At 37.4% G+C, this 23,148-nt stretch overlaps 1 protein-coding gene across 1 annotated transcript in view; it reads right to left on the bottom strand.

Annotated features, from left to right (window-relative positions):
- The window catches only part of WDPCP (WD repeat containing planar cell polarity effector), a 171,062-nt gene that overhangs the window by 123,868 nt on the left and 24,046 nt on the right, over positions 1 to 23,148 (bottom strand). Inside the window, exons 3-6 of the mRNA XM_065890819.1 lie at positions 21,377 to 21,424; positions 20,486 to 20,530; positions 18,886 to 18,956; positions 18,575 to 18,634 (exon numbers count right to left, since the gene is read on the bottom strand). Of these exons, the coding sequence (XP_065746891.1) occupies positions 18,575 to 18,634; positions 18,886 to 18,956; positions 20,486 to 20,530; positions 21,377 to 21,424 (224 nt within the window). The remainder of the gene's footprint in view (positions 1 to 18,574; positions 18,635 to 18,885; positions 18,957 to 20,485; positions 20,531 to 21,376; positions 21,425 to 23,148) is intronic.

Here is a 23,148-nt window from a genome sequence, read left to right as displayed (position 1 = left end):
CATGGAACTGAATAAGCTCTCCTTAAAAAATGAGTGGAGAGATCATAAGGGTGGGGCCCTAATCTAATTTGACTGGTGTCCTTATAAGAGGAAGAGACACCAGAGGGCTCTCTTTGCATGTGCACACACAGAGAAAAGGCCATATGACAACGAAGTAAGAAGATGGCTGTTTACAAGTTAGGCAGAGAGGCCTCATCAGAAACCAACCCTCACACCACCTTGGTCCTCGACTTCTAGCTTCTAGAACTGTAACAAAATAAATTTCTGTTGCTTAAGAATAAAAAAGTGGAAAGAGAGAAAGAGGTCCAAGGTCTGAGCTCTGGGACATTCCAATCTTTAGAGGTGTTAAAAGATCAGGTTAGTCCTCTATTGACACCTAGTTTGGGTACTCATTAGGATCAAGGTATGTCCATCATTTCAGATTTCCAAATGTCTTGTGTCCTAGCAGTATCCCTAACACCAGATTTTGGAATAAGAAGGTATAAACAAATTAATTAATACATTTTTATAAAACAACCTGTGGGGAAGCATAAGGTTTCCGAGTACACTGGTGCCAAAGATATTCCTGGATATAGTAATGGAGATAACCAGAATTAGGGGGGAAAAAACAGTCTGAATCTCAGGAAAAGAATATTCTAGCCCAGACAGGAAAGTATCTCCACCTGTTTCCCCAAAAAGTTAGTTCTTAAGCTCTCCAAAATGGAAAAAGCCTATGTAAGATTTGGCAGGACAAGAAGGAAAAAGGGCACCAAGATACTGTCCTACTCCACAGGGAACTGGAGAATTCAACAGCTCAGAAAATGAAAAAGAGCAGACAAAGAAGCAAAGGGAGACACCTCCAGAGCACATTTGAGTTTGAGAAGAGATCCACAGGATGAATAAATGAGAGGGCCCATGGGATTTCCCAACAGTGTTCCAATTTTAATGTCGTTTCTTGTGCAGAAGATGACTAAGACAAAATAGGAACTGAAACTTTTCCTTTTCTCCGATACCCTGTCAGACAGGAAGTATCTTCCTTGCTAGTTCTGCTCTGACCATGTTTCTTCCTATTGCTTTTATAATTTTTTCCTTCTCATTTTCTTCAATAAGCTCATACCAGAGAGGTGTGCTTTCTCTTTAAGAAACTAAGAAATGATTCCCATGATATTCAGATGGTTCTTCAAATTGGTTTCTCTTAACCTTATGTTGAGTACTTAATTAGAAGTGAAATGGAACTGGGAAAAGAAAGAGAAAATTTTACCAGATGACATCATTAAGCAAAACAAAACTTAAGCAAACACAAGAATCCGAGTTTCATTTACTCAGTAGATCAAAAATATGCGAGTGCCTCCTATATATGCCAAGTACACAGACGGGGATACAACGATGAATGATGCAGGCATGTATTGGTAGAATATGTGTAGAATACGGCTGAAAATCTCATCTCAGAGAAGTGGAGATATTGGTTAAGACAGATGACTACTTCCTAGAAGAGGCAGTTTAGTAGCCATAAAGAAGAGAAATATTACATCATACATCATGTATTGACTGATACATCATGGTCTCATGTATTGAAGAACTGGTGCAGTAAATAACTGTGAATGAGCTATTTTATAATGGTGATCGCAACAATTTAATTGAATTCAGTATTCTCACTGGCTCAGGAAACTCCCCCCCCCAAATCATGTGATTATTATGACATCTGGGGAGAAGTGAAAAGTAAAGGCATGCAGGATCAGTACTAGAAATCAACATTGGGTGATAAGTTCAATCCATCAGGCAGCCAAGACTGATCCCATGAAATCATCAGGAGATGTGGGAGACAGCAGGTGCTAAACACTACAATCCAGAGAGGCAACAAAGTATTATGACCCCTGGAGTGAATTCTAGGGTTGAAGAAAATATTTAAAGTATCAATATTATAAACCATTCCTCTGGAGGCCCAGTGAATTTGCATCAGGATGAGACCCAATACCTCCCTCAACCCTGCCCCACAATCCAATCCATGGGATAAATTCTGGAGAAACTCATAACTATAGACAGACAAACAATTTTACATTGAGGAAATCTACAATGAAAGGTAGGGTCTCTGATCATTTTAACAGATAACCTGCTGGAAGAGAGATAACATGTTTTCTGTAATTTATTCCTTCATTCAGCAAACTTTTTTTTTTTTTTTTCGCGGTATACGGGCCTCTCACTGTTGTGGCCTCTCCTGTTGCGGAGCATAGGCTCTGAACACGCAGGCCCAGCGGCCATGGCTTACGGGCCCAGCTGCTCCGCTGCATATGGGATCTTCCCGGACCGGGGCACGAACCCGTATCCCCTGCATCGGCAGGCGGACTCTCAACCACTGTGCCACCAGGGAAGCCCTCAGCGAACATTACTGAGTATAGAGGGAAATCATGCCTGACTAATCCATTAAAGTAGAGAGACAAAAGTGAATGTAGTTAAGACAAGAATAAGAAAAACACATTTAATTGACTCACTATAGGGAATTGACTAAGGAAAAGAAACAAAAGAACAAGAAACAAACAGGTATTTTTTTCTAGATAGAGAAGTGCTAACAATGGGGTTTCCCAAAGATTTCTGTGATGTTATTCAACATATGGAACAGATACATTCCTGGAAATTTGCCTGCTAAATCTATTTCAAATTACAAAATCTCATTTTCTCACTTATTCTCATTATAAAATGAGTGATGCTACATTTTAATCCCTAATGTAATTTTAAATCCAGCTCTTTTATATATATGTACATATATAAAATAATTACATAAAATAAGTGATTGTTCTTAGAAAATACAATATTTTATGAAATGCACGAAAGAACATGGTACAAAGGTAAATCTTGTATTTGCCAGTAGTTTTAAGGATCTAAAGGATAAAAACAGTGGTAAGAAGTGAACAGGACAGCACATTACTTTTGTACAAAATCTTATAATTTACAGAGGACTTTAATACACACCATCTCTATAATTCATATGAAATGCCAGTACAACACTGGTACATAGTAAGTACATAAGTTAAAAAATAATAGTAACAAGGTTAATCCTCATACTAATTCACAATCAGAAGGGTAAAGCAACTAACCAAAGGTCTCATAATTAGTGGAGAAGTAGAGACCAAGACATAGGACAAATCCTATGTCCCCCCACAACCGGCCCGCTTAGAAACTAATATCCTTTAACTCTCACTCAGTTGATTTCCATGCAGTAGCCCATCTGGTTTTCTTCTCTCCAGCTCCTTCTTCAACCTAAACCAGCTTCCCTCTAAACCAGTGGTTCTCAAGTGTGGGGATGATTTTGGCCAGCAGGGGACATCTGGCAATGTCCGGAGACACTGTGATTGTTGCACCTATATATGTCAGCCAGTTCCATTGAGGCTCACCTGAACAAATCACCTGTAAATGAGTTGCTGTGGAGGCAAAGGTGTTTTCCATGTTCCAACAAGCAGATGATTTGGAAGCTTCTCAAAATCGAATCAACACTTTCCTCATAAAGAAAAGGTAACAAATGAGGACCAGGTCAGATATTTTAAATGGAGTGGTGAGCAGTGCACAGTTCAGATCAGAGCCTGGAGGAAGCCTGTACCAAATGTCTGTAACTCTGTTCAGGGATATGACTCTGATAACTAATGCCAGTTGTCAAGAAAGAAAAAGCCCAAGGGCAAGTCAGAGCCCTAACCATAGCCTGATAGAAATATCCTGTAAGAACGTCTCCTTGCTTTTGTTCTAATTCTTGGCTCACCAATCAGCCTTCTTATCTATAATTTAGTCCCTTGAGTAATTCATCCATCAGGTGGGGGGCACTGAAGCTATGAATATATATTTGATAACCCAGGAGTTCAGAGTAAAGAGGAGAGGGCTTAGAATTAGGCCTTGAGGAACCCTAACATTCAAGGACAGGGGAAAGAAGCATAGGCCTGAAAAGGACACAGAGAAGAATGCTGGAGAGGTAGGAAGAATATTAGAAGAGCAAAGTGTCATCGAGAACTAACAGAAAAAAGTATTTTAAGAACACTGGAGTGGTCGGTACTGTTGAATCCTCCTGTGTATTTAAGATGATGCTTTAAAAAAAAAAGTCTATTGGATTTAGTAATACAGAGGGTTTTTTGTAATCTCAGTGTAAAAGGTTTTCAGTGTAATCAGGAGAAAAGTATAGCTGAAGTTGGTTAAATGCTGAGTGAGCAACAGAGAAATGGAGACCCCAAACAAATTCTTTTGAGAAATTTGATTCTGAAGGAAACGGATAAGACATGGTGGTACCTGAGATGAATGCTAATTGTGTTTATTTGGTTGAGTAGAAAAGAGTAGAGCCTATTTAAGTTGACCAGAAATCTCAAGGAATTCCAAATAGCCAAAACAATTTTGAAAAAGAAGAACGTTCTCACACTTCCTGATTTCAAGACATATTATAAAGCCACAATAATCAAAATAGTGCGGTACTATCAAAAGACAGATCTACAAGCCAATGGAACAGAATAGAGAGCCCAGAAATATACCCTCACAAATATGATCTTCAAATGATCTTCAACAAGAGCCAAGACCACTCAATAGGGAAAGAACAGTCTCTTCAACAAATGGTGCTGGGGAAACTGGATATCCACATGCAAACAGTGAAGATGGACCCTTACCTTACACCATACACAAAAATTAACTCAAAATGGATTAAAGACCTGGACTCAGACCCAAAACCATAAAACTCCTTGAAGAAACCATAGGGGAAAGGCTTCACAGCGTTGGATTTGAAAATGATTTCTTAGATATGACACTAAAAGCAAAAATAGACAAATGTGACTACATAAAACTTTAAAACTTTTGTGCATCAGAGGACACAATTAACAGAGTGAAAAGGCAACCTACAGAGTGGGAGAAGGTATTTGCAAATCATGTATCTGACAAGAGATTAATATCCAAAATATACTTTTTAAAACTCCTATAACTCAACAACAAAAAAATCAAAAAACCCAATTAACAAATGGGCAAAGGACTTGAATGGACATTTCTCCAAAGATGATATACAAATGGCCAACAAGCATATGAAAAGATGCTCAACATCACTAATCTTTAGAAAAATGCATACCAAAACCACAATGAGATATCACCTCACACCCACAAAATAGCAACTATCAAAAAAAAAAGAACACAGGGCTTCCCTGGTGGCGCAGTGGTTGAGAGTCCGCCTGCTGATGCAGGGGACACAGCTTCGTGCCCCGGTCCAGGAAGATCCCACGTGCCATGGAGTGGCTGGGCCTGTGAGCCATGGCCGCTGAGCCGGTGTGTCCAGAGCCTGCGCTCCGCAACAGGAGAGGCCCGCATACCGCAAAAAAAAAAAAATAACAAGTGTTGGTGAAGATGTGGAGAAACTGGAACCCTTCTGTACTGTTGGAGGGGCTGTAAGATGGTTCAGCTATGAAAAACAGGAGGTTCCTCAAAAAATTAAAAATAAAACTATCATCTGATTCAGCAATCCCATTTGTGGGTATATAAGCAAAAGAAATGAAAGCAGGGTCTTCGAGAGCTATTTGTACACCCATGTTCACAGCAGCATTATTCACAATAGCCAAGAGAAGGAAACAGTCCACATGCTCATCAACAGATGAATGGATAAACATAATGTGGTAAATACATCCAGTGGAATATTATTCAGCATTAAAAAGGAAGACAATTCTGTCACAGGCTACAACATGGATGAACCATGAGGACATTATGCTAAGTGAAATAAGCTAGTCACAGAAGGACAAATACTGCATGGTTCCACTTACATGAGGTAGCTAAAATAGTCAAACTCATAGAAGCAGAGAGTAGAATGATGGTTGCCAGGGGCTGGGGGTAGGGGTAAACGGAGTTGTCATTTAAAGGGTAGAGTTTCAGTTTTGCAAACTGAAAAAGTTCTGGACATGTTTCACAATAATGTGAATATACTTAACACTACCAAACCGTACAGTTAAAGATGTGTTAAGATGGTAAATTTTATGTATTTTTTACAATAAAAAATTTGTTTAATTAAAAAATTTCAAGTTTGGGACTTCCCTGGTGGTGTGGCGGTTAAGACTGCACTCCCAATGTAGGGGGCCCAGGTTTGATCCCTGGTCAGGGAACTAGACGCCGCGTGCCGCAACTAAGACCCAACACAGCCAAATAAATAAATAAACATTAAAAAAATTTTTTTAAGTTTATTGGAAAGGTCCAGTTGACAGAAGGATTATTTTTAAAAAGCAGGTATCTGTGGCAAAAACTCTTTCTAAGCATTTTAAGTATGTTAACTTACTTAATTCTTATAATAAACCTATGAGTTAGGTATTTTTATATTCATTTTATAGTTAAGTGAACTCTGGCACAAACAGGTGAAGTAACTTCCCCAAAGTCACACGGCTAATAAGCCAAGATTTGATACCAAGAAGAATGGAGCAGTTTACACTTTCCACCAGTAAGAGAAGGGACAATCATGTGGGGTTCTGAGGGAATGGGATCCAAGTCTATGCCAGAGGCTCCCAAACTTTCTCAGTTCATGGCACCCTCTGTGTCTCAGAAATTTTTATGGCTCCCCTAGTCCAAAAGAAATAACAGAATTCAAACAATTTAAGTATTTATATCCCAACAACTTGGTAGCCATTTGAAAACATAATACACAGAGATTAAAAGAAAAATATATTTAATTCCTAAATAACCACATTACTTACTAATGGGATGTGTACACTATTAGAAGTTGGGCACTACACAACTTCTCAAACCTTGGAATCAGACTGGAAACCCTTACCCTCATTGTGTTCTATGTTAATTCTTGTGTGGTACTTGCTTTTTTATCACAGCAAGCTCTAAAAAACCAGCTTCATATAGATATGACCTCCCCCAAAGGAAGTTAGTGTGTTCTAATGTTGAAAATCTGCTCTACCTGGAGCTACTTGTTTGTGTAGAATCCAGCAGAAGTCTTGTGTTTTTCCTGAAATTTTAAAATATCCTGCAGGACTCCTGTGAATTCACTGCAATTCCCAGGGTGCATCAGTGCACAGTTTGAGAACTGTGGGTCTAGGTGGGATGCCTGGCTTTAAACAGGAGTAAAGATTATTCCTCTATTATGGCAGAAGGATGGATACAGATAGAGATTTATATGTTTGGCACATAGTGTTAACTGAGATCTCACAATTCAACCTAGGATTCTACCTAGACCAAGGGGACTACCAAATGATAGGTATTTCACTGTGGAAAGCCACTGTGAATATTTTACATTCAACACTATTTTACAAGAAGCATAGTTGCAGCTGCCTTTAATTTCAGTCACTTAAGCAGTATAAATGCTCACCTAATAGTTTTATTTTTTAACTTTATTTTTTAAAATAAGGGGTATAAATCACAATTTGGCAAAAGCACTTGATGTGTTTTCTCTACCAGCTATTTTGGCATATCTATAACACAATATTCTCAAATATCATGAATGTAAAGTTGCTGGGTTCTCACACCCAACCATATATACTAAGTTTATATGTACACTTCTAATTGGCACATTCCAAACTGTGCATCTAATACAAAGTTCTAAGTTTGAAGTCATATTTTAAGTTTTTATATAAAAATTAAGTACAAGGACTAAAATATAATGCACTAAAAGTCTTCTCATTAGCTAGCTATCGATGTAAAACTTTACTCTCCCTTTATAAAGTACATACATGTCTGGCATGTGTTTGTTTCCATTTTGTAAAATACACACGAAAATCAATGAGAGTCATTAGATTATTCAGATTTTGAACTCATTTAGCTTTAAACATATTTACTATTAACTATAACTGGATATATGGAGGAAATTCATAGTCCTGAACTGGCTTCCTTTGTGGCAAAATACCTTGAAGCTTCCAAAACATTATTAGACCCAAATGCCAAGGGCAGAGGCAGGGAATTATGAGTTTCTTCAAAGAAATGTTTTTAAATGAAAACAATAAAAGAGAAGAAAGGACCATTTATGAAAAGAACAGGAAGGAAATGCTGATTGATGACACAAAGACACATTATTATGAAGAAGATAAAAATTTTCTTTGTGTCATAACCCTGTTCTAAAACTGGGTCCATATATTACTGTATATTTAAGAGTAAATAGTTAATGTATTGATGAATTATCATAGGTCATCAAACTTTGGATTGAATTAGTCAAGATACAATGTAAATTTTCTATTTTTCCTGGAAAGGAATGATTTTTTTTCCCTAAAAGAGTAATTATTAGGGCATGATATTAAACTGGCTAGCTGAACATTAAGATTACTCAGGTATAGTACTGTGTGTATGCAAACATACAGATACGCATTCTTATTCTTAATATAAACCTTTGTGGGGGTGACGGCCACGGGCATGCATCACTCAGAGCTCCTTCAGGAGGAACGAATGCTGGGAACACAGTTGACTGACCAAGACCAAATATTCCCTAGGTGGCTACTAGCCAATGGCTGAGCATGGTGTGGTACTAGTCCAACAGGGGACTCCTCTAATGAGCAACTTTGACTCAGGGACTCTCCTGTGGCTGAAATTGTCTGAGCACCATGCTGCAGCCTGAGGCTCCTTATACCCAGTCCTTTCTCCTCATCGCTCAGGGCTCAGACCAGCATCACAGTCAAAAGGCTCTCCTGCCTGCTTCCTTCCCCTTTATCTTTCACATCTCCCCATAAATCACTTGCTGTTCTAGCACTATCTTGACATCTGCTTCTCAGAAGCACTCTGGGCATGTTTAAAAAGTATTTCAGGGCTTCCCTGGTGGCGCAGTGGTTGAGAGTCCGCCTGCTGATGCAGGGGATATGGGTTCGTGCCCCGGTCCGGGAAGATCCCACATGCCGCAGAGCGGCTGGGCCCGTGAGCCATGGCCGCTGAGCCTGCGCGTCCAGAGCCTGTGCTCCGCAACGGGAGAGGCCACAACAGTGAGAGGCCCGCATACCACACAAAAAAAAACAAAAAAGTATTTCAATTAAAGAAATACACATATAAATTGTTAAAATGTCAAAGAATACTTGGAATTAAAGCAGTTGTTTACTGTCTTATCCCACCACAGCCTCTCATCCCACTCTCAAATATAACCATTTCAACTCTTGGTAATTTCTCCTGGTTCTACCATATTTCTAAATTTCTAAATACGCTGTGTCACTTAGAACTGCATTCAGGTGCATGTAATAGAAACCTTAAAAAAAAAGTCATTACTTAACCGAATGGAAGTTTGTTCTTCCTCACAGAACAAGAAATGTGGCCTTAAGCAGTCCATGGCTGAAAAGACAGCTCCATGACATCAACAGGTACCAGGAACCTACTTTTCATCCCCTTTCCCTTTATTAAGTGGCTTTTGGTTAACATTACTCCAGCAATTAATTCTTCCCTTTTCTGCATCGACTGTACTACTCCCATTAGCTTACCAACAGGAATAGATGTTATTCCCTGCATCTAAAAAAAGAAACAAAAACCTCTTTTTTTAATTTATTTTTTTGCGGTACGCGGGCCTCTCCCGTTGCGGAGCACAGGCTCCGGACGCGCAGGCTCAGCGGCCATGGCTCACGGGCCCAGCTGCTACGTAGCATGTGGGATCTTCCCGGACCGGGACACGAACCCGTGTCCCCTGCATCGGCAGGCGGACTCTCAACCACTGCACCACCAGGGAAGTCCCAAAAACCTCTTTTAACCTCACCTCTCTCTCAAGCTCCTGACCTATTTCTCCATTTTCCTTTATAATGTAATCCCTTCTGATGTTGTAAAGCCCTAATTTCTCTCCTCCTATTTTCCCTTAAATACATTCCAGTCAGGCTTCTGTCCATACCATCTATTGACCCTGCTCTAATCTAGGTCACGAATGACTTCCATGCTACTCCATCCGATAGTCAATCTCAGGCAACTGTTACTGGTATGCTACATACCAGCAACACTCAACTTTCTTCCTGAAACCTAGTTTCCAGGGCACCACATTCCCTTCAGTGTGCTCTACCTCTCTGGCTACTCCTTATTCGTCTCCTTTCTCCATCTCTCCCTTTCTCTCTCTCCAATCCCCAATGCTGGAGCACCCCAGAGCTCCGCCCTTCTGCCTCCTCTAGTTCTCTATCTACACTCACTCCCTTGGTGCTCTTCACTGATTTCTTGGCTTCAATACCATCTCTGTTGCTGCCTCCCAAATTTCTCTCTCCAGCCCAGGCCCTTCTCTAAACTACACATTCCTATAACCAATTGTCTACTGACTTCTCTACTTGAATATCTAATAGGCATTTCAAACAATGACGTCAAAAACTGAGCTCCTGATATTTCCCTCAAAAATGTCTCTTCTCAGTCTTCGCCATCTCAGTAAATGGCCATTCTTCCAGTTGCTCAGAAATTTCTCCTATATTCCACATCTGATCCATCAGCAGAATCTGGCCACTTCTCACCACTTAACCGCTCCATGCGGTCAAAACCACCGTTATGGCTGTTCACCTGGACTATGGTAGCAGCCTTCTAACTAAATGCCCTGACTTGATCTTCATTTCCTTCAATGTGTTCGCATCACAATACCTAGAGTTATCCAATTAAAAAGTAAATCAGATCAAGCTCCTCCTCTGCTCAAAAGCCCCAAAGGGTTTCCCATCTCACTTAGAGTAAAAGCCAAGCCCTTCAAAGGCCTGGAAGGCCCTTATATAACTAGTGCCTCATTTTCTCTCTGATCTTAATTCCTACTACTCTTCTCCTTGCTCATCCCACTCCAATCAGATCAACTCTTTGATGTTCTTCAAACATGCCACGTATACTTCCATCTCAGGGCCTCTGTACCTGCCTGGAACCCTCTTCTCCAGATACCTTCCACGGCTTGCTCCTTTATGTCTTAATCACACGAGGTCTTTCCTGGTCACCAGATATCAGGCCCATCCTGCCCTACCATCCCCCACATATACTTCCTATTTTTCTTGCTTTATTTTTCTCTTAACAGTTATTACTTTCTTACATACTCTAAATTTTACTTATCGATCCCTTCTTGACTGTCTACCCTAATAAAACTTAAGCTACAGGGGAACAGGAATAATGGTCATTTTTGTCTGTTTTTTTCACTGGCATCCCTAGCAATGAGAATTCTATTTGGCATATACTAGGCACTATATATATATGCCTTGAGTGAAAGAATGGTCAAAAGCAGGGCCCTGTCCCTTCAGGAATATTTCAGATACAGACTGGAAGCGCAGAAGCTGAAAAGCCACATCCCAATTGAGTATGGTGTGACATTATATATATATATATATATATATAAAATAAGTACATGTATTTTATATGTAAAAATACATTTAAAGTATGCAATATTCCTACAATATTTTGCTTTTTTAGAGGAATTTCAAATGCCTCAGCCTGGGGAAGACATATTTTTGGATAAGGGCAGTGGTCTATGGAGAATAATACCACTAGTTTGAACAACCTACTCTGCCCTCATAGCAGGCAGTGAACGGCAGGGCTTTGTGGAGCCGCTGGAAGCCCGAGGCAACAGGAAGAGTCAGTAAAACAGTGCAATACTTATTTAAAATTCTGATATTTTGCTCATTATAGGTCTTCTGAGGGGCATTAATTCTGATTTTTAAATGCTGTACAAAAATATGACTTAAAAAAAGTAAGCTTTCTTGTAAGTCCTACCAGGAACCTCTGCTTACTTTGGCCAGAATTGCTGCATTTTGCCACTCTGAACAATAGGGTCTGTTCATAAAGAAAAATGGATACTGGACAAGCAACTAGCAATGTCTTCCATATGTTATTTCTTGATTTAGTCATTACCTACTGATATTTTTTCAGTAAAATCTAATTATCCTATATCTTTTATTATCGTATTAAATATTATTATTAATTCTCCTAGATCAGACTAGATATCAGATCTATCAGCTCCTTTTCTTCCCTCCCTCCAATATCCCTAAGAGAACCTTCTGTCCCCTGCCCCAATTTGGACCAGCTGCTACCTAGGCCTAAGGCACAGTCATCCTAAGATTTCTCTTCATTTCTTTCCTGTGTAAGATCCTCTGTTTCCTGGATCCTAAGAAATCTTGCATCTTGGTTCACTCTACTGCTTTAGGGCAGCACATCTTCCAATAACCTCCTGAGAAAACGTCCATGGCAGGTAGGTAAGATTTTCTGAGAGCTAACTAGCTTGAAAATGTCCTTGCTTGAAAGACAATTTAGAATTCTAGACACAGAATTCTAGGCTAAAAGCTCTTCCCTTCAGAATTTTGAAGGCATGATTCCACAGTCTTCTAACTCCTTGTACTGCTGTTGAGAAGTCTGATTCCCATTCCTTTCTATGTATCTTATTTTTCTTTTTTTTTTTTCACTGCAAAAGCTTTCTGGATCTTCTCTTTAACTTTGGTTTTCTAAAATTCACAAAATATGTCTTGGTATTAGTCTTTTTTTCAACCACTGGGTCCTTTCAAACTGGAAACAAACATCTTCCAGTTATGGGACATTTTCTTCTATTATATTTTGTTTGTTTGTTTCTTCCCTCCTGTTTTCTATCATTAGTAAGATATTGGACCTTCTGGCCTGATGCTCTAATCTTCTTACCTTCTATTGCCTATTGTTCACTATGTCCTTTAGTACACTCTGTTCTGCATTATAGGGATATTTTAACTTTATCGTTCAATTCTTCTATTAATTCTTCTACCAATGCTGTCATATTTTTAAAATGCATTTTTATTTTTATTTATTTTTGGCTGCGTTGGGTCTTGTTGCTGTGCGTGGGCCTTCTCTAGTTGCGGCGAGCAGGGGCTACTCTTTGTTGCGGTGCACGGGCTTCCCACTGCAGTGGCTTCTCTTGTTACGGACCACGGGCTCTAGGCACGTGGCCTTCAGTAGTTGTGGCACACAGGCTCAGTAGTTGTGGCTCACGGGCTCTAGAGCACGGACTCAATAGTTGTGGCACATGGGCTTAGCTGCTCCGCAGCATGTGAGATCTTCCTGGACTAGGGCTCAAACCTGTGTCCCCTGCATTGGCAGGTGGATTCTTAACCACTGTGCCACCAGGGAAGCCCCTATGCTGTCATATTTTTAATTCTCAAGAGCTCCTTTCCTTTTTCCTGAGTATTCCTTTTTCAAAAATAGCATCCTATTCTTGTTTCAAAGATGCAAGAACTTCTCTTATTTCTCTGTGGGGATTAATTTTAATTCCCTGAATTTAGTTCTGTTTATTGTACTGTCCCTGATTCTTTTTCTTTTCTGTTTGTTTTAGCCTCAGACTCATAGATCTTAGATTTACAGATGGAGATTTCCTTGAAAGTACTGTGGATCTCTGGCTCCCTGGTTATATTTATTTTTTTAAAAGATCTTTATTGGAGTATAATTGCTTCACAACACTGTGTTAGTTTCTTTTGTACAACAAAATCAATCAGCCATATGCATACATATATCCCCATATCCCCTCCCTCTTGAGCCCCCTCCCACCCTCCCTATCCCACCCCTCTAGGTTGTCGCAAAGCATCGAGCTGATCTCCCTGTGCTATGCAGCTGCTTCCCACTAGCTACCTATTTTACATTTGGTAGTGTATATATGTCGATGCTACTCTCACTTCACCCCAGCTTCCCCCTCCCCCCCTCAGCGTCCTCAAGTCCATTCTCTATGTCTACGTCTTTATTCCTGCCTGGCCACTAGGTTCATCAGTACTATTATTTTTTTAGATTCCACATATATGCGTTAGCAAACGGTATTTGTTTTACTCTTTCTGACTTACTTCACTCTGTATGACAGACTCTGAGCCCATCCACCTCACTACAAATAACTCAATTTCGTTTCTTTTTTATGGCTGAGTAATATTCCATTGTATATATGTGCCATATCTTCTTTATCCATTCATCTGTTGGACATTTAGGTTGCTTCCATGTCCTGGCTATTGTAAACAGTGCTGCAGTGAACACTGTGGTACATGACTCTTTTTGAATTATAGTTTTCTCAGGGTATATGCCCAGTAGTGGGAGTGCTGGGTCATATGGTAGTTCTATTTTTAGTTTTCTAAGGAACCCCCATTCTGCTCTCCATAGTGGTTGTACCAATTTACATTCCCATCCCTGGTTATATTTAAAAGTGAGTCTCCAAAAAATTGATAGGAAGCTTGGTGTGTACAAGGAGGCTTGTTAACTTGGGCTTCACTGTAAGGAGATTTGTTGGCACATCTATATTTTCAAAGGGAACTATCAAATATCAGTATCCATAGGCTTTGCTCTGGGAGTAATAATCTATTTTGTCAGAGAAGGGTCTTCTAAATAAGTTACACTGAGATATAGCCTCGGTGCTGGAGCGGGTAAGGAGTTGGGGAAGATCTCACCATTCCAGATACAGACTCTTACTTAATCCCCTTATTTTCAGTCTAGCCACCTTACTTCTGCTCTATGCTTAGAATCTTCAAGTCCAGAAACCCCCTAGTTTGGTGTTTCCAGAAAATAATTATCCCATTTCATTTGTTCTTTGTAGAAACCACCTCTGGTTTTCATGTTTTAGCCTACATCCCACTGCCAGGCTAATCTCTGTGCTTTCTCTAAATTCTTATTACCTTTTTAACTTGGTGTCATACAACTTAGCACTCACTAGTGTCCTAGTGATTTTACATGTCTGTTTTCCTTGATTAAGTTATACTGGCAACTCAGCCCACACTTTACACATCTTTAGTGCCTCCTGCAATGGTGGCAGTCAGTAAATACTGTGTGATGGGTTTTGTATAAATAATATGCTATTACTAATAGTTGTAACTTAAAACCATGGTTTGTCAATTATTATTTTATGAGGAAATCGAAACTGATTTTCACACAGTTTGGTGAAAGATCAGGTAATGATGCTATTCATTATACAACTGAGGAAGTTATAATAAAATAAGTTCCTTAAGGTCACAGTTTATCTGTGATATGCTTGGAAAATAATCTCTACTTTTACATAGACTGTCAAGTAATTCATTACAAGAATTTAAAAAGAAAACTATCTTTTCTTGGCATTTTAAAATTGCATCTGGAAATGTCAAATAAGTATAGAAAGAGATCAGGGTAAAGATGACTATATCATACTTTTATGCTCAAATGTACATATATGATTTAAATAATTTAATCTAAAATCAATATATATGAAGTTACATCTATCTTAATGATAATATTGCTTTTAACTAATTATGCAGTAATCTGCAAATATGAATGTGACTTGAAGCACAATTTAAGGAATTAAAATATTCCACCACAGCAGTGTACAATTTAATAGTATCTTAATGCTGAAACTATTATTCCCTAAGAACAGTTTGGAAAATGGTTTAAGAAATTCAAAGCAGAAAATTATTAAATACTTTCTCATAATAAAATAATTTTAGGATATCAATAAAACAGTGAGAAATATATGTGATACACTTTTAATTCATTTCAAACTAGTAACAGGTACAGTCTGAAAAACCAACTTCAAAAGAAAGTTTTCATATAGAACATATGTATAGGTAAGTCTTGATTTATAAACTGTTCTGAATTTACAAATGGAATTTTTTTTTAATGGTACAATTTACAGGTCATTGAATCACTGAATCAACAACATGAATTAAGCTTTGATACTGATGATAACCTATCAAAAAAAAACCTTGTTATTCAACAGAGGGAAAAATCCAGGCTCAGATTGCATCCTCTGAAATTCTTTATGTTGTTGTAGTTGCATTGCTAATTCCTGAACAACTGAACCTTTTGAAGAAATAAGGATCCCTTAAAAAGAAGACAACCAAGATAAATTCCATATAGCCTAAAGCTGCCCCTTTTTGAGGGGGGGATAAAAGATTTACATTAGTTAAGGAGTGGCACAGTCAAAAACTGAAGAGTCTAACTATGTTAGCACCAAGATACTGAGGAACTTTTTTCACTTCTTTTCTAAGAATTAGAGAACTTTATGTTGTGATCAATGGCTGCCATTTTAGGGTTAAATATATGGGGAAAATTACTAATAGAAATGAAAGCATATGTTACCTTTAGAGTTACCACACTGGATGATGTACAAAAGGGGGACCCTATGGGAGCCTGTAGAGATGATGTACTGATTTTGCAGCTAACAAAAGGTTAAGGGGAGCCTTATGAAAATTTAGCTTGAGCACCAAATTTTTAATTTTCTGTCATATTAGAGATCTTTAAGAATAACACACATATCCATATTTTTAGAAGACCTAGCTAATAGTCCTGTCTAGAAACTGTGGTAGTGGATGGATAATGTTAGGAGGTCTTTCAAAGGCCCTAAAGATATGGGGAATAACCTGGACCTGTGGACACGGTGGAGGTCAAGTTATCTTGTTGAAATATATCACATCAAGAATGTGCTGGTATTAAAAGGTCTATTTAAGGCATATCTTATCAATCATAGAAATAAAGCACAAAATATGACAGAACATAATGATAAGCTCCACTGGAAATGTTAAACACAGACTCATTGGTACAACAGCCTATGAAATCAGTATTTTCAGTTTCCTATAAATTACGGAAGTAATTTTGTATATATTCTATCACACAAATTCCTTTTCTGAGTTGAATTAATTCAATACTGAGGAATATCCATCTTCATACTCTCCCATACACACATGCACACAAACCTGCTTATTAAATTAAAATGCAATAAAGTCTATTTAAAACGGATTGCGTACTGAGATGCTCCACTGCATATTTTCAGATGCCTGACATGTTCCAACTTACCTGTGCAACAATAAGGGTGAGGCCATGAGACACACCTCTTACTATAGGTGGTAGGCTTCCCCTGCAGTCAAATAATTTTGAACCAGCTTTTAAAGTGAGTAATGGCATTGAGAAGTACAATTTGAGTTGTACTAAGTTTAAAACTTTCTGGAGTATATTTTGTATTCAAGTTTTAAAGTCTGATTAAAATTTTTATGAAAACAAATTATGAATTTTTAAATAATTTCATCCTTTTCAATAGTATCCTAAGTCTAATTTAAGAAGTATTATGGTTCTAAAAAAGAAACGAAATTGAGTTATTTGTAGTGAGGTGGATGGACCTAGAGTCTGTCATACAGACTGAAGTAAGTCAGAAAGAGAAAACCAAATACCGTATGCTAACACATATATATGGAATCTAAAAAAAAAAAAAAAAAAAAGCTCATGAAGAACCTAGGGGCAAGACGGAATAAAGACACAGACCTACTAGAGAATGGACTTGAGGACACGTGGAGGGGGAAGGGTAAGCTGGGACAAAGTGAGAGAGTGGTAGTGTATATATGGACATATATACACTACCAAACGTAAAATAGATAGCTAGTGGGAAGCAGTAGCATAGCACAGGGAGATCAGCTCGGTGCTTTGTGACCAGCTAGAAGGGTGGGATAGGGAGGGTGAGAGGGAGACGAAAGGGGAAGGAGATATGGGGATATACGTATATGTATAACTGATGCACTTTGTTATAAAGCAGAAACTAACACACCATTGTAAAGCAATTATACTCCAATAAAAATGTTAAAAAAAAAGAAGTATTATGGTTCTAAAAATATTAATTCAACCTTGTAAACAGTCTCTGGAAAATAATAATTATGACAGTTGAGGAGGTAACTAAAGTCACTTTCATGAATAAAGGTAGACTAGTTTAAACAAAAAATGAGCACAAACCGGAGTCCACTAAAATGAGATCTATATTCAAATAGTATATTAACACAAGTTTATAATTACTACAAATTCAATGTGGTAGATTTATGGATAGAGCCATGGGTCTAAACTTCAAACAAGAGTAGTTAGACCTAAAATTCGTGAATCACATTGTAAGCAAGTAAGAATTTAAATTGATACAGGATATTTAATTCCATAAAACAGTTATAATTATCAGTACTGATGTAACTTCAACTACATGTAGGAGTAGAATATTACTAATGATTCGTTTTATCATAAGCGAGTAAAATTTTTCTAGGCAATAGCATTTTTTAAGCCTACTGACACAGCTGAGATATTTGTCGATTATTTTATGATCAACGGACAAGTGATTATTATGTCCTGAATCTAGACCCATTCAACATGTAGCTCACCTTGTCCAGGCTCTAATAGTGCTGTACAGAAGAACTTTCTCTGATGGAAATGCTCTGTATATATATTGTCCATATGATAACATGTGGTTACTGAGCACTTAAAATGTGGGTAGTGCAACTGAGGAACTGAATTTTTAATTTTAATTAGTTTAAATTTATATTTAAATAGCCACAGGTGACTACCAGCTACCATATTAAACAGTACAGTTTAGAAGGTTCAAAAAGTAAGAGCAAATGTCTTGTTAGGTCTAACTCTAGTCTGCTTGTTGATTTCCATAAGCATGGTGTTCACAAGTGCTTACAAGAGTGGTCAAAATACCTTTTGTCCTATGGTTTTACCTTCATTCATAAATATGATTAAATCTATGACAAACAAAAAATACCATCTGAAAAGACTGTTACTAGTGCTTATAGTGTCAGTACAACTATACTGATTAATGAGGTAGCCTGAGTCAAACTGTCTAATGTTAGTTCTAGAATGACTAGAATTCAAACTATGAAATACCTGTTCCTAAAAAGTTTTTGTCCATTACCTATCATAACACAAGAATACCAATTACTGCATAGTTTTCAGCTCCACTGGTTAAACACTGCGAAAGCATGTCAAACCTTTTTACCTGACAGATATATTTGTTCTTCCATTTGCTCAGCACACACTGACTATTTTGCATCAGCTCCTGAAGGAAACAGAAAAAGAGAGTGCAGTTGGCTATACACATTGTCGTTACCAGTTAAAGTGCTTCTGATTTGCAAGCAAAAAAAAAGATCAGCATGCCTCACAAAGATGCAACTGTTTTGGAACTCCTCACTGGACAAAAGCAAAGCTATCATCACCAGGAGAGTTGATCCTTTATGAAAATTAAAGCTGTTGAAAGATGTTTTAAAACAGATTTGTTTGTTGCCATTTTTGAAACTTCTGGAAAGATACCTCCAACTCCTTGAGTGAGTCTCGAAGTTTTTCTGGGCGTCTGTTTTTGAGCGTCCATGGAAAATCTCGTGCTGGCAAACAAAATGTGTACTATAGTCAGTTAAACATGGTTTAAAAAGGAAACTCTGCTTAGCAATGTGCCTTAGGAGATTAAAATAAAACACCTCCTTAACTGAAAGGAAGTAGGCTTCACTTCCATCATCAAATGACAGTTTTTGAAAGGCTCTGTCATAAAAACAGGATTTTTACCACAAAACAATCTCCCTGATCAAAATTTTATGATGACAACTAACAAGGCTCGGAGAATCCCTGGGAAAGTTTCCTAGGCCTGTGAATCTAGCACTTAACAGTAAATGACCCACTCTTTACCACAGAAGTAACATTTTCATATAAATAAAGAGTCAATCCGAAAGAAATTCCAAACTGTGCAAGTAGCCTTATCAGATCTGAAAATTCCTATGAGTAAATGAATATACTGAGGAAAGAAATAAAATTTAAAAAATAACACAGAGAAAATGAATTTAAAATTAAGCATCACACATTTAAACTAAGGACAAATTTGAGGGAAATCCAAGTTTTAACAGATTAGACACTAACAGTGCTCTTTTCTATTTAAAATAATTCTCTTTAAAATCTACACCACAATTCAATAATGATAAGCCTTTGTTTTGTTTTAAATTAAAAGATAAAATTATTTAGTAGAGTCTCAATGTTAGCCTAAGACAAATTAAAAATAGTTCTGTTTAAAAGAATTAACAGAATATTAAATTCATTATAATGATATCTATTTCATCACAAAAACGAATTCATCTCTGAATTCTCCTAAATAATAATTCTAAATGCGTGTGTACATGTGTTTTGTGTGTATGTACATATAATATACAGTATATATAGGCATTTAAATTTTTATAGAATTGCTATTATCTTATTAAAGCAAATTAATGACATTCTATAAACATAATTTATGATGTGCAGAGCATATGTAAAAAGTTTTAAATCTCTGTTGCAGGTACTAATACAGTATTTTTAAAAATTAAATGTTAGCTTGATCATTTAAAATGAGAATAAGTAGGATATTCAGCTCCACCTATATTCCAAATAAAACAGTCATATTTTAACCACATTATACTGTACCCATATTACATATATAACACGTTTATATATTTGAAAACAGGAAAGACTAAAGAGAATAAAATGCTAATACTGATAATTACAAATCTTATTCTCCTACAATGGGTAAAACATATTAATAATTTAGGCATAATATGGATAATAAAATGCTATCAGAATTTAAGCATGGCACACTTTTTAAATATATTAAATAATATAAATATGGTTCATTAAGAAAGTTTGTGTTTACAGAAGCATATATCTCACCAAACAATGGACAGAGATTTCATTGGTCTAAACGAAAAATTCCTAACAATATGATTCTTATTCACGTTTATGTACCTAAACAATGGGAATTTATAAGAAATTTGTAAGGAATAACATTTTCTATTTGCACAGAAAGCTTAAAATATGTTTTAAGGCTGAATTTTCAGGGATATTAAAATTCCAGTTTTATAATAATTCCAAAAAAATATAAAGTAAAACTTACATTCTGCCAGCTTCTGCTTTTCTTCTAAGTTACCATGCTCTGTTGCTGATATTGTGGCAGCGGAGAGATGTTAAAAAAAAAAAAGTGGAAATTATTTTTATTATAATACTTTGTATTTTTATATGTGCATAAATAATTATTTATACATGCTATTGAGATTAATAAAATATGCCAAACTTTAAAAAAGGCAGTTGAAAAATGCCATAATATGGATGTTTTCATTTCATAGAAGATTTCCTAAATTTGTAGTGAAAAGGCTTACAAAGCACAACAGGTGGGCCAATATCCTGAGTTTGCAATCTCATCAGATAGGGAACAGAACTGCAACTGAGCCCAGAACAGAAGCTGCTTCAGTCTGTCATCAGAACCATGAAGTCAGCCTATTAGCCACCAAGCTAAGCACACAGGATGCCCACACAAGCCTCACTTCAACAGAGACCAAAACAGGAAGTAACTCTAGCTAGAAAGACCTTTTGGCCCATCATGAAACTTCTGGGATTAACAGGATTAATCAGATAAAGAAAATTGATCACTCACTCAGAAATGCCTATTTCAGATATCAGGTGAGGATCCGGGAGGCCAGCATCAGTGGGACCCATGCATTAACAATGCCCTCTACTGGGACACTGATAAATAAACGAGAATAGACTGTCCAGTTATCAGTCTAATCAGCAGTAAAATGAAAATTTTCAGGTTCTGCTATAGCATTTTCTCAATATTGCTTTATTTTATATAGAAATCAACCTCAGCATTTTTCTGAAGAACTGGAGTAACCTTTCTTGAAATTCTAGAATTCATCTAAGACTCATAAAAACAGAGTTTTCAAGTCAGTATTTTACAGTTTAGAATACAAAGTTTATAAAAATCACTTTAGTAGAACAGATACTTTACCTGGTGGCTCTTTCTTGTCATAATACTGGTAGATCCCGATGTCTCTATCTGTAGAAAGGAAGAAATGACATTAGATTATGGTAAAAAGTTATGGAGAATAAGAAGCCAACCCATTCTGTACAGCAGGGTCAGTAGGGCAGGGAGGAAGGCAGAAACAATCTCTTTATGTTACTGGAAATAAAATACTTCAAAAGTATGTGGACATGGGTTTATCTATTCTAGGGATATTCAGGAACTGGATAGTTTATCAGTCCAGTTAGAAAAGAAATACACAAAACTAGAATGGCAAGAGGAAAGAAGTGGTAAAGAATTGACGCCAAGGAAGACCAACTTTTTTCTCTCACACTTCCTCTGATATTTTTCACAGGGTGCTACCAAAAGAAACTACCACTAAGCAAGGCGAAATGAAATCAGTGGATAGAATTCTGAGCTGTGGCTTTCTCTTCTCTAATTTAACTCGAGTCTAGTACGGTATTTGGGAGAAATCTGCAGAAAAGAAAGGTTTAGAAGAAGGTGTGGATAAATTATCTGAAGCTTGTTTAGATTCAAAAAACCTTCCAAACCATTCCAATTCGGATGCTCTGCTGGGGTTACAAAAGCAAAGCTAGGCTTCCAAGATGCTGAGAGTGATTTGACCATGGAATCCGTTCCTGCAGTTGAATTACAGGAGAACAAAATAATTGTGTCCACTTTCTTCCTATCTGTGAATAGTGAAATATTTCTTTCTTTGAAATAACATTTGTTTCCTTCCATGCAAAATAATTCTAGTTACTAACAAAAGGATACAACTATTTCTAAAGAAAAGGAAGCAGTGCAGGCTGCCCCCTAGTGACTGACTGCTCCAAACTTTCTCAAACTGAATGATAAAGCTTCCTCAAAAAAGCTATAATTAACTTTTCAAATACAGTTTTTCAAAAGTCAATCATGCGTACTTACTGAAGCTCTATTTTATTCATCATGCCACTAATTGGGACATATAAAGAATGCAGTTTATTTCTGTTGGTTATATTGAAGATACCTAATAAGGAGTACCAGGGAAAGGTCATGAGTATGGCTCCTAGGGTACTGATAATATTTTATTTCTTGACCTGGGTGAAGATTTTATGGGTGTGTTCACTTTTTGATAGTTCAAAACATATCGTTATAATCTTTACACTTTTCAATATATATGTAATACTTTTAATAAAAAGATTCTTTAAAAAATCCAAGAACCATATGCATTATGTACACAGGCCATATCCTGTGTACATAATATGTGTACATAATGAATATTCCATGCATCCACGTATTACAACTCTAGAATAGAACTTTGAGGATAATAAGGGGTCCTGAATTCTATGCACAAGTCTGACCTACTGCATCTGGCCCAGAGTGGGGCTCTTAAAACCGAAGCAGGAATAGAAAGGCATCCACATAAGACCCACCTCCCATGGAATGCCAGAGCCTAAGCTGGATGAGGAAGGTGTCCATAGGGAAAGTCAGCCTGACATAGTATGTCAGAACCCTAGCAGGGTGAGAAGCACATTAACAGGAGCAATGGCCTCGTCTTGGGTGTTAGAGGCCGAATAAAGTGAGGAGGACATCCACATACAGGGGCAGCCCAACATAGTGTGTCAGAACGTACACGGGGTGAGAAGGACATCCATGCAGGGAAGGGAACTGTCACAGAGACAGAAGACTGTCTGCATACAGGGTGATTTTAAGTAAATAAAATAAAGATAGGAAGCGTCAGCTTTCCCAGTGAGAGAGAAGTACAAATATAAAAAGAGAGA

This window comes from Phocoena phocoena, chromosome 14, assembly GCF_963924675.1.
Source record: "Phocoena phocoena chromosome 14, mPhoPho1.1, whole genome shotgun sequence".
In the NCBI taxonomy this organism is placed as follows: Eukaryota; Metazoa; Chordata; class Mammalia; order Artiodactyla; family Phocoenidae; genus Phocoena; species Phocoena phocoena.
Note: the sequence above shows the minus strand (reverse complement) of the source record. Positions and strands in the feature narration are given on the sequence as shown.